Genomic DNA, 12,884 nt, shown 5'->3' with positions numbered 1-12,884 from the left:
GCTAAGTTTCAGGCCTACGACCGGCCGGTACCGGGTCCCCAAAGTCACCGGAGAAATTACCGTTTAACATGGGAGTCTATGGAAGGGGTGCCCGGCTTTGAAAAATCGGTGCTCCCCAGCCGTAGGTCCTCCAGACAACAATCTTTGCACACTTGTAGAGGAGAAATGTGGCTACTTGTGTGCCAAGTTCCAGGCCTACGACCGGCCGGTACCGGGTCCCCAACGTCACCGGAGAAATGACCGTTTAACATGGGAGTCAATGGAAGGGGTGCCCGGCTTTGAAAAATTGGTGCTCCCCAGCCGTAGGTCCCCTGGACAACAAACTTTGCACACTTGTAGAGTGGGACTACATGTGTGACAAATTTGGGGTCCAGGGCAAGGAAATCCAAGTGAACGTTGGAGACTCCCGAAAGATATTCTCCAATGTTCACTTGGATTTCCTCGCCTCGTCCACAAGGTTCCCTCCCACAGTTCAAAAACATTGCCTTCTGCCGGTTCAATTATCCTTTTCATAGACTGCTTATAATTGCGTGCCTCTGAATTCTTCACCCTTTGAAATACAAATATTGTCTTTTTATTTTTTTCGATAGCTAGAAGCAAGGCAAGACACTTCATAATCTGGCATTTTCACCAGGAAAATTGCCAACTTTAAACAAATTCTCCTCATTTGCTGTTCCCAAGACATGCCGCCGATACTTCGCGGCGCTCCTGAAGATTCTGCTTTGGGAAATATAGCACTTCTGAGCGTCACGCGGCGTTGTATTTTGGCACAGCGTCGGATAATCTTCCTTAAGAGACTTGCAGTCATTAATATTTCCAGAACACAGTGGATAATATTTTCTTCCACCTCAATGAGGATTCAGTCTACAGATACGGGGAGACGTTTATGTAGCCTGACCAACCCAGCTGCCAGCAGAGAATTTTAACTTACCTAAAAATTTAAAATTCTAAAAGTTTATTCAGTTTATGGACACAGAACCTGGAATGCCTCGTACACACGACCGGTTTTCCCGTCGGGAAAAAAAAAACACTGATGGTTTTCCCGACGGAATTCCTCTCAAGCCTGCCTTGCATACACAAGGTCACACAAAAGCAAGGCAGTGCTGGGTAAGTATACAAGCTGCCTAACAAGTACCTGCCAGTCAACTGACCAAACCCTCAAGTCTAATTCTAGTATCTGCCAGATCCACTACAACAGGGATGGACTGGCCATTGGGACTACCGGGAGATTCCCGGTGGGCCGATGACTCGGAGGGCCGATGGCTCAGTGGGCCAGTCGGAGGTCCGCGGCGATCTACCCGTCAATCGACGGCAGCTTACCTACATTTTGTAAAAATTCTAAAAGTTTATTCAGTTTATGGACACAGAACCGCTTTTCCTGTCTAAAAAAAAAAAAAAATGGTTTTCCCGATGGAATTCCTCTCAAGCCTGCCTTGCATACACACAAGGTCACACAAAAGTCCGGTGAACTTTTGACTGCCAAGAACGCGGTGACTTAAAAGACTACGACGAGCTAAAAAAATGAAGTTCTATGCTTCTGAGCATACGTCAAATTGTTTCTGAGCATGCGCGTTTCCCCCCCCGTCGGAAAAGCATACAGACGAACGGTTTTTCCGCTAGGATTTTTTCGCAGGTCAGCCTGTACTTGTAGGAGGAGTAGAGAGGTATTTAAACCCGCCCTCCTTCCTCCTTCTGGGTGATGGTTTTCTTGTGTCCCACTCACCCATCCTCTTTTTTCTTGATATTTCTTCTTTTACTTCTACTTGGGTATGCCCCCTTTTAGGCATACTGACCACATGACCAGGGCCGATCCTAGGGTCACAGGCTCCTGGGTGCATTAATATTTCTGGCGCCCCCACATGGGCGTCGTAATTTTACTAACGCCTCCCCTTTACAAATGTTTCTATGGCAATGACTCAGCCACAGAGATGCTCCCCCACAAATTCTTCATTACCCTGGGATCCTTACATGATCTAATAACAATAAACAAAATACAGGAAGAGAAGCAGAGTACTTTATTGGGACCTGAAGGGGGGCCTCTGTGACGGACACAGAGAGGGCTTCTGTTAGAGAGTCTGTTAGATGTTTGGCGCCCCCACCTCTGCAGGCGCCTGGGTGCAATGCACCCTGTGCACCCTGCCTAGGATATGGTCCTGCACGTGACCCCGGCACACCTAAGGTCACTTTCCCTGTTTTCCCCTCAGACCTTGCCCTAGCACGATTACCTGAGACTCTGAGTACAAGAAGGAAGGTTAACCCAAAAAGTGACCTTTTGGCTCTAGTATGTATATGTGATAGGAACCCCGGATTGTAGGCTCTCTGAAGGCATTTACTGACGTGAATGCATATACTGTAATCCTATTGTGACAGGTTCACGTTATGCATGCGAGTACAAATAAACAAAACCTGACTTGATTTCGGCCATTTTTCTTTTTAGGGCTCGAAGTCTGTTGCCACTTCCATGTATTGGTTGGTGGCTTTATGTAGGGTCTTGTAGGTTATTGAAACACAAGTTTGTTTAAACGACAAGACTAATATTTCTAATTTTGTCTTCAGGTTTATTTCAAGCGTGACGGGGAACTGATAGAAGTCATTCCCATGCTGGAGCCGCCACCTGCCGCCGCCGCACTGATGAATAGTCGGGGCTCCCGGAACCTCCTAAACCGCGACATGGATGATACTAAAATGCAAAAATCACTTTTACTTTTGGACACGGAGGAACGAGGACCAAGTCCTTTCACAGAGATGCCGTTCCGTGGACGCACCTCTGACCAAGGGCCCATGTCCAGCTCAGTGACCGAGGCCATTCCAGAGACAGTAGTTAGCCTGGAGTTCCCGCGTTGGGTCCCCAGTACAGACCCGTCTTATTTCTTCCATCAAATGCATCTTCCAATGAGTGATGGGACAGTGGAGGTCCGAGCTATGCTCACCTGGACTCTAAACCCACAAGTGGACAATGAAGCGCTCTTCAGCTGTGAGGTCAAGCACCCGGCACTGACCATGCCCATGCAATCGGAGGTCACATTAGGTAAGTGGCACAGCATGCTTTCTTTGTTTTTTCAAGAAATGTCTCAATGGTTTGTAGAATACTCTGAATACATTCCAAGTGTTTACCGTATTTATCTTCCTATAGCGCGCACCGGCGTATAGCGCGCACCCCCAACCTAGAAGTGAAATTTTAGGGGAAAAAAAGAAAATACTTACAATTTGAATGCCGCTCGTCTGTGTCTTGCCCGGCGTCCATTGGCGGCCTTGTCTGGTCTGGTGTCCGTCTGCGGCCTTGGTGGTGTCCTCCCCGCTTCTCCCGCGCTGTTTTTGAGCCGATCCCCGCTTCCCGCGCTGTGTTTGAACACCGCCGCCGATATATACCGAGCGCAGTACACTCGGGCACGCTCGGCTCCTCTCGCATAAAGGCTAGGAGGCGGCACATGGCATGACCGCGAGCCTGGCCCAGTGTACACGAGTGTACTGTGCTCGGTATATGTCGGCGGCGGCATTCAAACACAGCGTGGAAAGCGGGTATCGGTGTATATCGCGCACCTACAGTGCGCGGTATACGCCGATAAATACAGTATACTGTTTAACCCTTTTCATGACTAAGCCTATTTCTGACATTTGGTGTTTACAAGTTAAAATTCGTATTTTTTGCTAGAAAATTACTTGGAACCCCCCAAACATTATATATACTGTATATGTTTTTTAGCAGAGAATCTAAAGAGTAAAATGGCGATTGTTGCAATATTTTATGTCACACGGTATTTGTGCAGCGGTGTTTCAAACACAACTTTTTGGGGAAAAAAAAGACACTTTCATGAATTTTAAAGTAAAGTTAACCCAATTTTTTTGTATAATGTGAAAGATGATGTTACGCCGAGTGAATAGATACCAAACACGTCACGTTTTCTAATTGCGCGCACTCGTGGAATGGTGACAAACTACGGTACCTAAAAATCTCCATAGGTGACGCTTTAAAATGTTTTTTTTACGGTTACCAGGTTAGAGTTACAGAGGAGGTCTAGTACTAGAATTATTGCTCTCGCTCCAGTGATAGCGGTGATATCTCACATGTGTGATTTGAACACCATTTACATATGCAGGCGCGACTTTTTATTATTATTTATTTCTTTTTTATATTATTATATTGTGTTTTAAAAAAAAATGATCGCTATTATTGCTGTCACAAGTAATGTAAACATCCCTTGTGACCTTAATAGGTGGTGACAGGTACTCTTTATGGAGGGATCCGGGGGTCTAAAAGACCCCTAGTCCCTCCTTTACACTTCAAAGTATTCAGATCGCCGAAAACGGCGATTTTGAATACTGTATATTTTTTTAAATCTGGCGCCATTGGCAGCCGAGTAAACCGGAAGTGACATGGTGGCGTTGTGACGTCGCTTCCGTGTTTACATTCAGGAGACTGGCAGGAAGCCATTTCCAGCTTCCTGCCAGTGGCTCTCTAGGCGCCGGAAGTGCCAGATCGAGGATCGGGTCTCCCGGTGGGACGGGAGGCCCAGTAAGAGCGGCGGAGGTGGCAGGAGGGGGGATGTCCTTTCCCGTTCCTCCGGGATAACAACCGAGTAGCTTTTAGCCGCATCAGTTGTTATCACCAAAAAGCCGATCGCCCGCTCTAAACAACCAAAAGCCGAGGATGCATATGTGCTTATTCTCGGCGGCAAGGGGTTATACACAAATGAGCTTTGTGGCATCCTGTGTGCAATGTCTTTAGCCATAAGATGCAACCATTACAGAGCCAAGCTAAAGATTCTTATTTTTCTCCACCTTTCTTGAAAGGTTGGTAGGTGGGAATGGAAAATGTGTGCCGCTCAGGGAAATTAATCCTGTATCCACCAATGAGAGTGCCGGCCAGGGAAGGAGCATGTCTCGGCTCCAAACAACTGTTGAGCAAAGGATTGATCCCATGAAGACGCACATCAATGCAGACTCACTGGTACTGGAAGGAATGGCAGGAATCCTGCCAAGTCACGCCCCTATAGCGTTTCTCTCCACCCCTCAGAGTTTAATCAGGTGGCCGCCCCAACGTATTTCGCTCGGCCCCTCGCTTAACCATGGCTAAGACTGGCATTCATTCCAATGCCAGTTGGTCTGCATTGGTAGGTGATGTTATACATCTCGGAGCGGGGATGGAACTCATCACTATGGCTTCCAGAGCCATTACCCAGCACGTGCCCCATCACCAGATTCTTCTATAGATAATCTATCTTCTATAGATATTCTTTCATAGATAATCCATTGGTGTAAATTGACCACCATTCGGCTCTCTAATGCAGGGGTGCCCAACCTTTTGAAGCACGAGGGCCACTTAAGCGACTTGGTAACCGGTCGCGGGCCACAATCAGCAGATGGCAGGTCCGTGTCCGCTCTGCATATGCAGAGTGGACACAGACACAGCCGGATCAGATTGGAGGTAGGACACAAGTCGGTTTACATCTGCCACTCCTTAGAGGTGAATGGCGGGTCCAATTGGGTCGGACTGACCGCGTGAAAGTGGCCCATGGCTGCTTTTACACTGATGCTCTGCGGTTTAAGCGCACCGCGGGTGCAGCGCAGTGTATGTTTGGCTTTCCTGCACTTTGCAATAGACTTCTATTATATTCTGCAGGTTTGGTGCACTTTCAGAAAGCTCACCAAACGCGCAGGTAATAACAGAAGTCTATGGCTCAGTGCAGGTAACCCTCAGGTGCGCTGCTCTGCGCCTGCGGATCAGTTTGAAAGCAGCCCAGTAACCACTACAGAACAGATATGCCCATATATACACAGGTTTTAGTAATAAACTGACCTTTAATAACAGTATTCTACTCCATCTCAGAGCAGGAGGTTGCGGGCCACATCAGAGGGCGTCGCGGGCCACATCAGAGGGCGTCGCGGGCCACATCAGAGGGCGTCGCGGGCCACATCAGAGGGCGTCGCGGGCCACATCAGAGGGCGTCGCGGGCCACATCAGAGGGCGTCGCGGGTCACATCAGAGGGCGTCGCGGGCCACATCAGAGGGTGTCGCGGGCCACATCAGAGAGCTCCGCGGGCCACATGTGGCCCCCGGGCCACTGGTTGGGCACCCCTGCTCTAATGGCTTCACCGTCTGGGTGGAAGTGTGAATTCTAGTGGAGTCCCCAAGAGATGTTATATGAAGTCACCATTGGATTCAGCTTTGCCAGAAAACATTCCGTACGCTCAATATGAATGGCGCCATTGCTTAATGGATTACACGAGCCAGGTCACTGGATTGTTGCAGAGGACTTTTCAAGTTCCAGGTAATGTGACTCTTCCATGGTGAACCTCTTAAGTGAATTTTCCATCACCTGGGCTTCTTCTCCGGACACCTATGAAAGCCGTGTGATGCTCAGTGAAATCGGAGTGGGGGGGGGGATTCACTTGCTGGTCTGTTGCTGGAGAGACTTGCATTGATTTCCCAAGGAGTATTGCCCGAAGTCTGCCTGCTTATACCAGCATTTCATTGCCATTATTGCAGGCATGGAAAACGTTGGGGGAATCGTATAAATCATGCTGAATGTGAAACATAAAATGATTAGATTTCAAGAAATCAGACATTCAGGCTTATTCAATAAGGCATTACAAAGAGCAGTGAGGATGTGCAACGTGTACTGAACGACTGGCGTCATTTGAGTTTCTGAATATTTGCCATGGATACGTGTCTGGGTTGCCCGGGTCCTCATCCCGTGGCAGGAATACAAAGCTACATTTATTTTCCCCATTTTATTCTTTTTAGAGAACACTCATGATAAATTCAAGCAGCAGCTGCTTCCTCACTCTTCCAGCTGAGACTGACATCCGGCAATGGGAAAGCAGAAGGCGGTAGGGAATGAAGGTGGATAGAAAGGCTTCACATAGACTACCTTCCAGCCACCCCACCATTTAACAAGCCTTAAATGTTGAGGGGAGTCTTACCAAGAGTGAGGAACCCCCACCCCCCTTTAAAACACTGAAGGTTCTTTTCTTTTGTATGTTGGTGCAAATCTGGCAGCATGGGTGGCGTGACTTGGGCACCATTTCGTAATGGCAACCCAACATCATAGTGCTGGTTTTATATTCCACAGACCATGTATGAGGCTGCTTTACTTGTCGTTAAAGTATATGTCCAGCCTAAACTTTTTTTCTTTTGATTAGGATGCTGTGGAGAAAGGCTTAGAACCTTCATCAGCATTTTACAGTTATCTGGGGTGCCATCAAAGAAGAGTTCCAGGAATGGATATTGATGCCTAGTTACATTGGTCCAGCTTGGACCAACTATGGCCCGGATTCACATACATCGGCGCATATTCATGCCGCCGTAGCGCATCTCCTTTACGCTACGTCGACGTAGCGCAGAGAGGCAAGCACTGGATTCACAAAGCCAGTGCTGCCAAATCTGTGCTGGGTTTCTTAGGCGTAAGTCGTCGTAAGTGGAAGTGAGCGTGAGCCATACAAATGAGGCGTGACCCCATGCAAATGATGGGTTGAGTCTCAGACAGATATGTATATTGAACGGCGCATGCAACACAGTGTGCATGCTCAGAATCACGTCGGAACTACTCCCTAAGATACGCCGGATCACTGCCTACGGCGTGAACGTAACCTACGCCTAGTCATATTCACGTCCTACGTAAAATACGTCGGCTTGTGTTCCCTGCTGCAGCCATTTGCATGGATGCTGCTGACTTACACCTGCTTTATGGGGCATAACTTTGCGCCGGACGTATGACTTTACGCGCACTGCGTCGGACGGACGTACGTTCGTGAACCGGCGTATCTCCCTCATTTGCATATGTGAATAGAAAATCAACGGGTGCGCCAAATACGACCAGCGTAATAATGGGCCCACGATACACCGGTGTAGGAAAGTTACGTCGGTCGGATGAAGCCTATTTTCAGGCGTATCTTGGTTTCAAAGTCCGGCGCATAGATACGACGGCGCATATGTGCACTTACGCTGCATATCTGTAGATACGTCGCCGTAAGTGCTTTGTGAATCCGGGCCTAAGTATTTACCATTACATAATGCAGGGCAAGATCAGGAGCAGGATAAATGGCACACAGTATCTGGCAGTGGCTAGCAAAGAAAAACTGGGTATAGGCAGGAACAGGCAAACGATCAATAGTAGAGGAGGAACTAAATACCCTCCCAGCAGCCAGCATTAGGTGGAAACTGATTACTGGGATCTGCTGGGAGACACCTGCTGGTGGACACCAGCATTACAACCTTTCGCTCTAGGAAGCCCAGGGCCACCAGTAGGTGGTCCAGGTCCTGACACATCATTACATTGGTCAAATCTAGACCAATGTAACCAAGTAAAAATATCTATGCCTGGAAATCTTCTTAAAAAAAATTCAGACTAAATTCCTGTTTCGCTGTTATTTTACCAGGCAGGAAGTGATGGTAACCCTGCAATAGCAACACAGAAATAAAAAACTTTTTTCTTTAGTAGAGTAGAGAGGGTCTGGGGCCCCGGTTAGATTATTATTGCTATGTGTCTTCCGGTTGTAGGTTTCCCCTCACTTCCTGTCTGGCAATTAAGGCCCTTTTCACACGGTCAGACCGTTCAGGTCCGCCTGTCCGTTTTGTCGGCGGACCTGAACGGCCGCTCCATACATCTCTATGGAGCGTACGATGTCCGCGGAGACATGTCCGCTGACATCCGACCCGCTAAAATCAGACAGATGGCGATACGTCCCCATCCGTCCATGGCGGATCGCATCGGGTGAGTTCTGATGAAAACGGACATGCTGTCCGTTTTTCCTCCAATCTCTCCATAGGAGACAGTGTCGCTGGACAAGCCCCTCCCTGCTTAGTGAGCAGAGAGGGACTTGTCATCCGCCGGCTCAGCGGAGATCCACAAAGAGATCTCCCGTACACAGATAAGTCAGTCCAGAGCATACACAGGGGCGAGCCAGGGTCATACACAAGCAGGGTCCAGGTACAAGCCATAGGTCAAGCCGGGTGATCAGGAAGCAGTAGCAGAGTCCAGAAGCAGGCCAAGGGTTCAAACTGGGAGATCAGGAAGCGAGGTCAAGGCAAGCTGGGTCCAGGGCAGCCATCAGGGGGGTACAGGCAGTACACCTGTAAGGGGCCCGGAGGTCCCCACGGCCCCAGATGGCAACTCCCCTTTTTTTAAATTTATTTTTTATATAAAAAAAAAAAAAATTAATATATTTTTATTTTATTTTTTATTAAAGGGCCAATTTTTTTTAATTAAAGGGCTCAGAGGTCCCCAGGGCCCCATGTGTCAACCCCCCCCCCCCTTTTTTTATAAATGTTTATTTTTTTATTTTTGTTTATATATATTTTTTTTATTAAAGGGCCCTGGATGGCAACCCCCCTTTTTTTTAAAAAATATATATTTTTTTATTTTTATTAAAGGGCTCAGAGGCCCCGGATGGCTACCCCCCTTTTTTTATATATATATTTCTTTATTTCTTCTTTTTTTTTTTTTAAGGGCCCCCCCCTGCTTCTCAATTCGCGGCAGCCCCCCCCGCTTCTTAATTTCAGGCGGCAGCACCCCCCCTGGTTCTCTGCTCCAGGGGGTCCATGCCTGAAGCTGTTTAAGGGGCCCCATAATTTCTGATGGCGGCCCTGGCCGGGTCACAACGGGTAGACACAGATCAGGAAGCAAGGTCAAGGTATACAAGGAGCTGAGGACATAATCCAGCAATGTCCTGTAGTCACAGGCTGGCTAAAATTGGGCCATTGGCGGCAGCGTCTGTCACGCCACTTGCGCGCCGTCGCGTGTGCGCTGATGCACGTCAATGCACGCTGATGCGCGGCACACGCACATGCACGTCTCGGGAACCTCTGTGGGCGTCCATGAAGGTTCTGGGCAACATTGCCAGTTCCTTGACGGCCATGTCCCTGTCAAAAATATTCTGGGGGAACCATACCAGGGCTCAAGACCTGCGGGAACGCGTGGGAACGGAGTTCCTGCACTTTTTTCACAGCAGGAACTCGGTTCCCTTTGCAGAACTAGAGCAGCCGAGCCGCCCGAGCCAATCCTTCACTAAGCGGCGATGCCCAGCTCGAGTCACTGTCGGAGGCAGGCGAACCTTAGTAATCCTTTATGTTACTGGCCGCTTCCTGTATATGGATTCATCAGGTAATGTGCGGGTATTCCGTCACTTCCTCGATGCCGCGATGTCTCCTGGGAGCTTTTGTCATTGTTCCCAGGAGACATTGCAGAGGTCTGCTGCGACTTATCACAGGATTTAGAAAGAACTTGCTTCTTTCTAAGCAAGCGGTTTAGTAATTATGCATATGAGCGTATAATTTTTTTGGTGGGGGAGTGGATCTTGGGTGGGAGTTCCCACACTTTTTTCCCAAGGACTTTACCCCTGAACCATACTAAATTTTGCACAGGGTGACATATATAATCAAAAAAAAGGGCAGGATCCTTCATTGCGGTTTGAAAAGCCTTATTAAATAATTCTAATATTGTAAAACTAGAAAGATGAATAAATTCACAGTGTTCTCCATTACCTTATGAAAATTCTTTGACCTTGAATGGATAATCTAACGTGGATCCTGAATTGCATTGACTGCCGTGTTCCGTTAATGCTGCATAAACTGTAATGCATGATAATGGTGTTACCTGGAGCTAGCAGAACATGACAATTACTTATTGCTTTGTTATCAAATGGAAAGTGAATCTATACCTGTTAGCATGAAAATGATTGTTGCAGTAATTCCATCACTTAATGTGTGTCGGGGGGCCGGGACGGGCTGAGCGAACTGACAATGAGCCAGGGAATTTGCAGGATAACCTTTTGTAAGTCTGGTATTTAAATGACAAGATGGCTCTGAACTACCAATTAGTCAAACATGGATGAAACGTGTCCGCGGCCCACTTCGGGGTTTGTTACCGACGGAGGCGACTCGCTTTTTATTGCGCGGATCGGAATATTGCTTGCAATCAGTGTGATCTATAGGGGTTTTATTGTGTCCATTTCTCACTCTGATATTTCCAGCTATTTTAAAGCCCATTCATCGCATGTTTAAAGTAAGATCAGTATTTTAAAGCCAACTGAGGTAATGCACAAAGCGTTCCTGCGGCAGGCAATCAACTATTCAAAGAATCGTGATTAGCCTGAAATCTGTATAGATAGTTTTCAGACTCTCAACGCTGCATGTGGTTACTAAGAATGGCTGCCCCTCGTCTGAATTTACCATTAAATAGTAATATCAAAAACTAAACTAATGAGGGGTATGAAGAACACCCACTATGAGCAAAGAGGGCATGGGGATATACATTGGGAGGAAACTGGGCATGGTGATGTCCAGTAAGGGGAAAGAGGGAATATGTTTTTTTCTACTATGAGAAAATAGGTCATTGAGGACATCCATCATGAAGTAAGAGGGCATGGGTAACGTTTAGTGGAAGGAAAGAGGACATAGATGGTATCTACTGTTAGAAAAGAGGGCATGGATGACATCCACCGTGAAGAAAAAGGGCATGGGGGATGTCCACCTGGAGGAAACAGGACATGGTAGATGTCCACTATGAGGAAAGAGGACATAGAGGGTTTCTACTGTGGGGAAAGAGGGCATGGAGAACATCCACCATGAGGAAAGAGGGCATGGGGGGCTTACATCATGAAGAAAGAGGGCATGGGGGACGTACATCATGAAGAAAGAGGGCATGGGAGGACGTCCGCCTGGAGGAAACGGGACATGGTGTTAGCCTCTATGTCCTTTTTCCTCATAGTGGACAATCTACTGGGAGGAAAGAGGGCATGGAGAACACCCACCATGAGGAAAGAGGGCATTGAGAACATCCACCATGAGGAAAGAGGACATTGAGAACATCCACCATGAGGAAAGAGGGCATGGAGGGTGTGCATCATGAGGAAAGAGGGCATGGAGGACTTCCACCATGAGGAAAGAGGTCATGAGGGACTTTCCATTGGAAGGAAAGAAGACATAGAGAGTATCTCATGTGAGCAAAGAGGGCATAGCGGACATCCACCATGAGAAAAAGATGGCATGGGGGACATCCTCCAGGAGTTTATAGGGCATGGTGGTTGTCACTATGAAGAAAGAGGACATAGAGGGTATCAACTTTCACAATGAGGAAAAAGGGCATTAGGCATGTCCATTGGAAGGAAAGAGGACATAGAGGGTATCTACTGTGATGAAAGCGGGCATGGAGGACATCCACCATGAGGAAAGAGGACATGGAGAACGTCCATCATGAGGAAAGAGGGCATGGGGGACAGCCACCATGTGGAAAGCGGATATAGGGCAGCCACCATGAGGAAAGAGGGCATGGGGACATCCACCATGAGGAAAGAGGGCATGGGGACGTCCACCATGGGGAAAGAGGGCATGGGGGACATCCATTAGACAGGAGGAAAGAGGGCATGATGGATGTCCACTGTGAGGAAAGAGGGCATGGGGGACATCCGCCAGGAGTTAATAGGGCATGGTGGTTGCTGCCATGAAGAAAGAGGACATGGAGGGTATCTACTGTGAGGAAATAGGGCATGGAGAACGTCCACCATGGGGAAAGAGGGCATGGGGGACATTCATTGGAAGGAAAGAGGACATAGAGGGTATCTACTGTGACGAAAGAGGGCATGGAGGACATCCACCATGAGGAAAAAGGGCATGAGGACTTCCACCATGGGGAAACAGGGCATGGGGACTTCCACCATGGGGAAAGAGGACATGGGGTGGGACATCCATTGGACAGGAGGAAAGAGGGCATGGTGGATGTCCACTGTGAGGAAACGGAGCATAGAGATAGAGGGTATCTACTAAGAGGAAAGAGGACAGGACAGAGAGGATGTCCACCATGAGCAGATGGTGTATGGTGGATGTCCACTATGAGAAAAGAGGCCATTAGGGTATCTACTGTGAAGAAAGAGATAATGGAGGACAT

At 48.0% G+C, this 12,884-nt stretch overlaps 1 protein-coding gene across 2 annotated transcripts in view; it reads left to right on the top strand.

Moving 5' to 3' along the window:
• Positions 1 to 12,884, top strand: part of IGSF21 (immunoglobin superfamily member 21) — a 465,054-nt gene that overhangs the window by 355,487 nt on the left and 96,683 nt on the right. For both annotated transcript variants that reach the window (XM_040327056.1, XM_040327055.1), the window contains exon 6: positions 2,557 to 3,028. In XM_040327056.1, the coding sequence (XP_040182990.1) occupies positions 2,557 to 3,028 (472 nt within the window). The remainder of the gene's footprint in view (positions 1 to 2,556; positions 3,029 to 12,884) is intronic.

Source organism: Rana temporaria, chromosome 10 (assembly GCF_905171775.1).
Source record: "Rana temporaria chromosome 10, aRanTem1.1, whole genome shotgun sequence".
NCBI lineage: Eukaryota > Metazoa > Chordata > Amphibia > Anura > Ranidae > Rana > Rana temporaria.
This window is presented reverse-complemented; position numbering and strand designations above follow the sequence as displayed.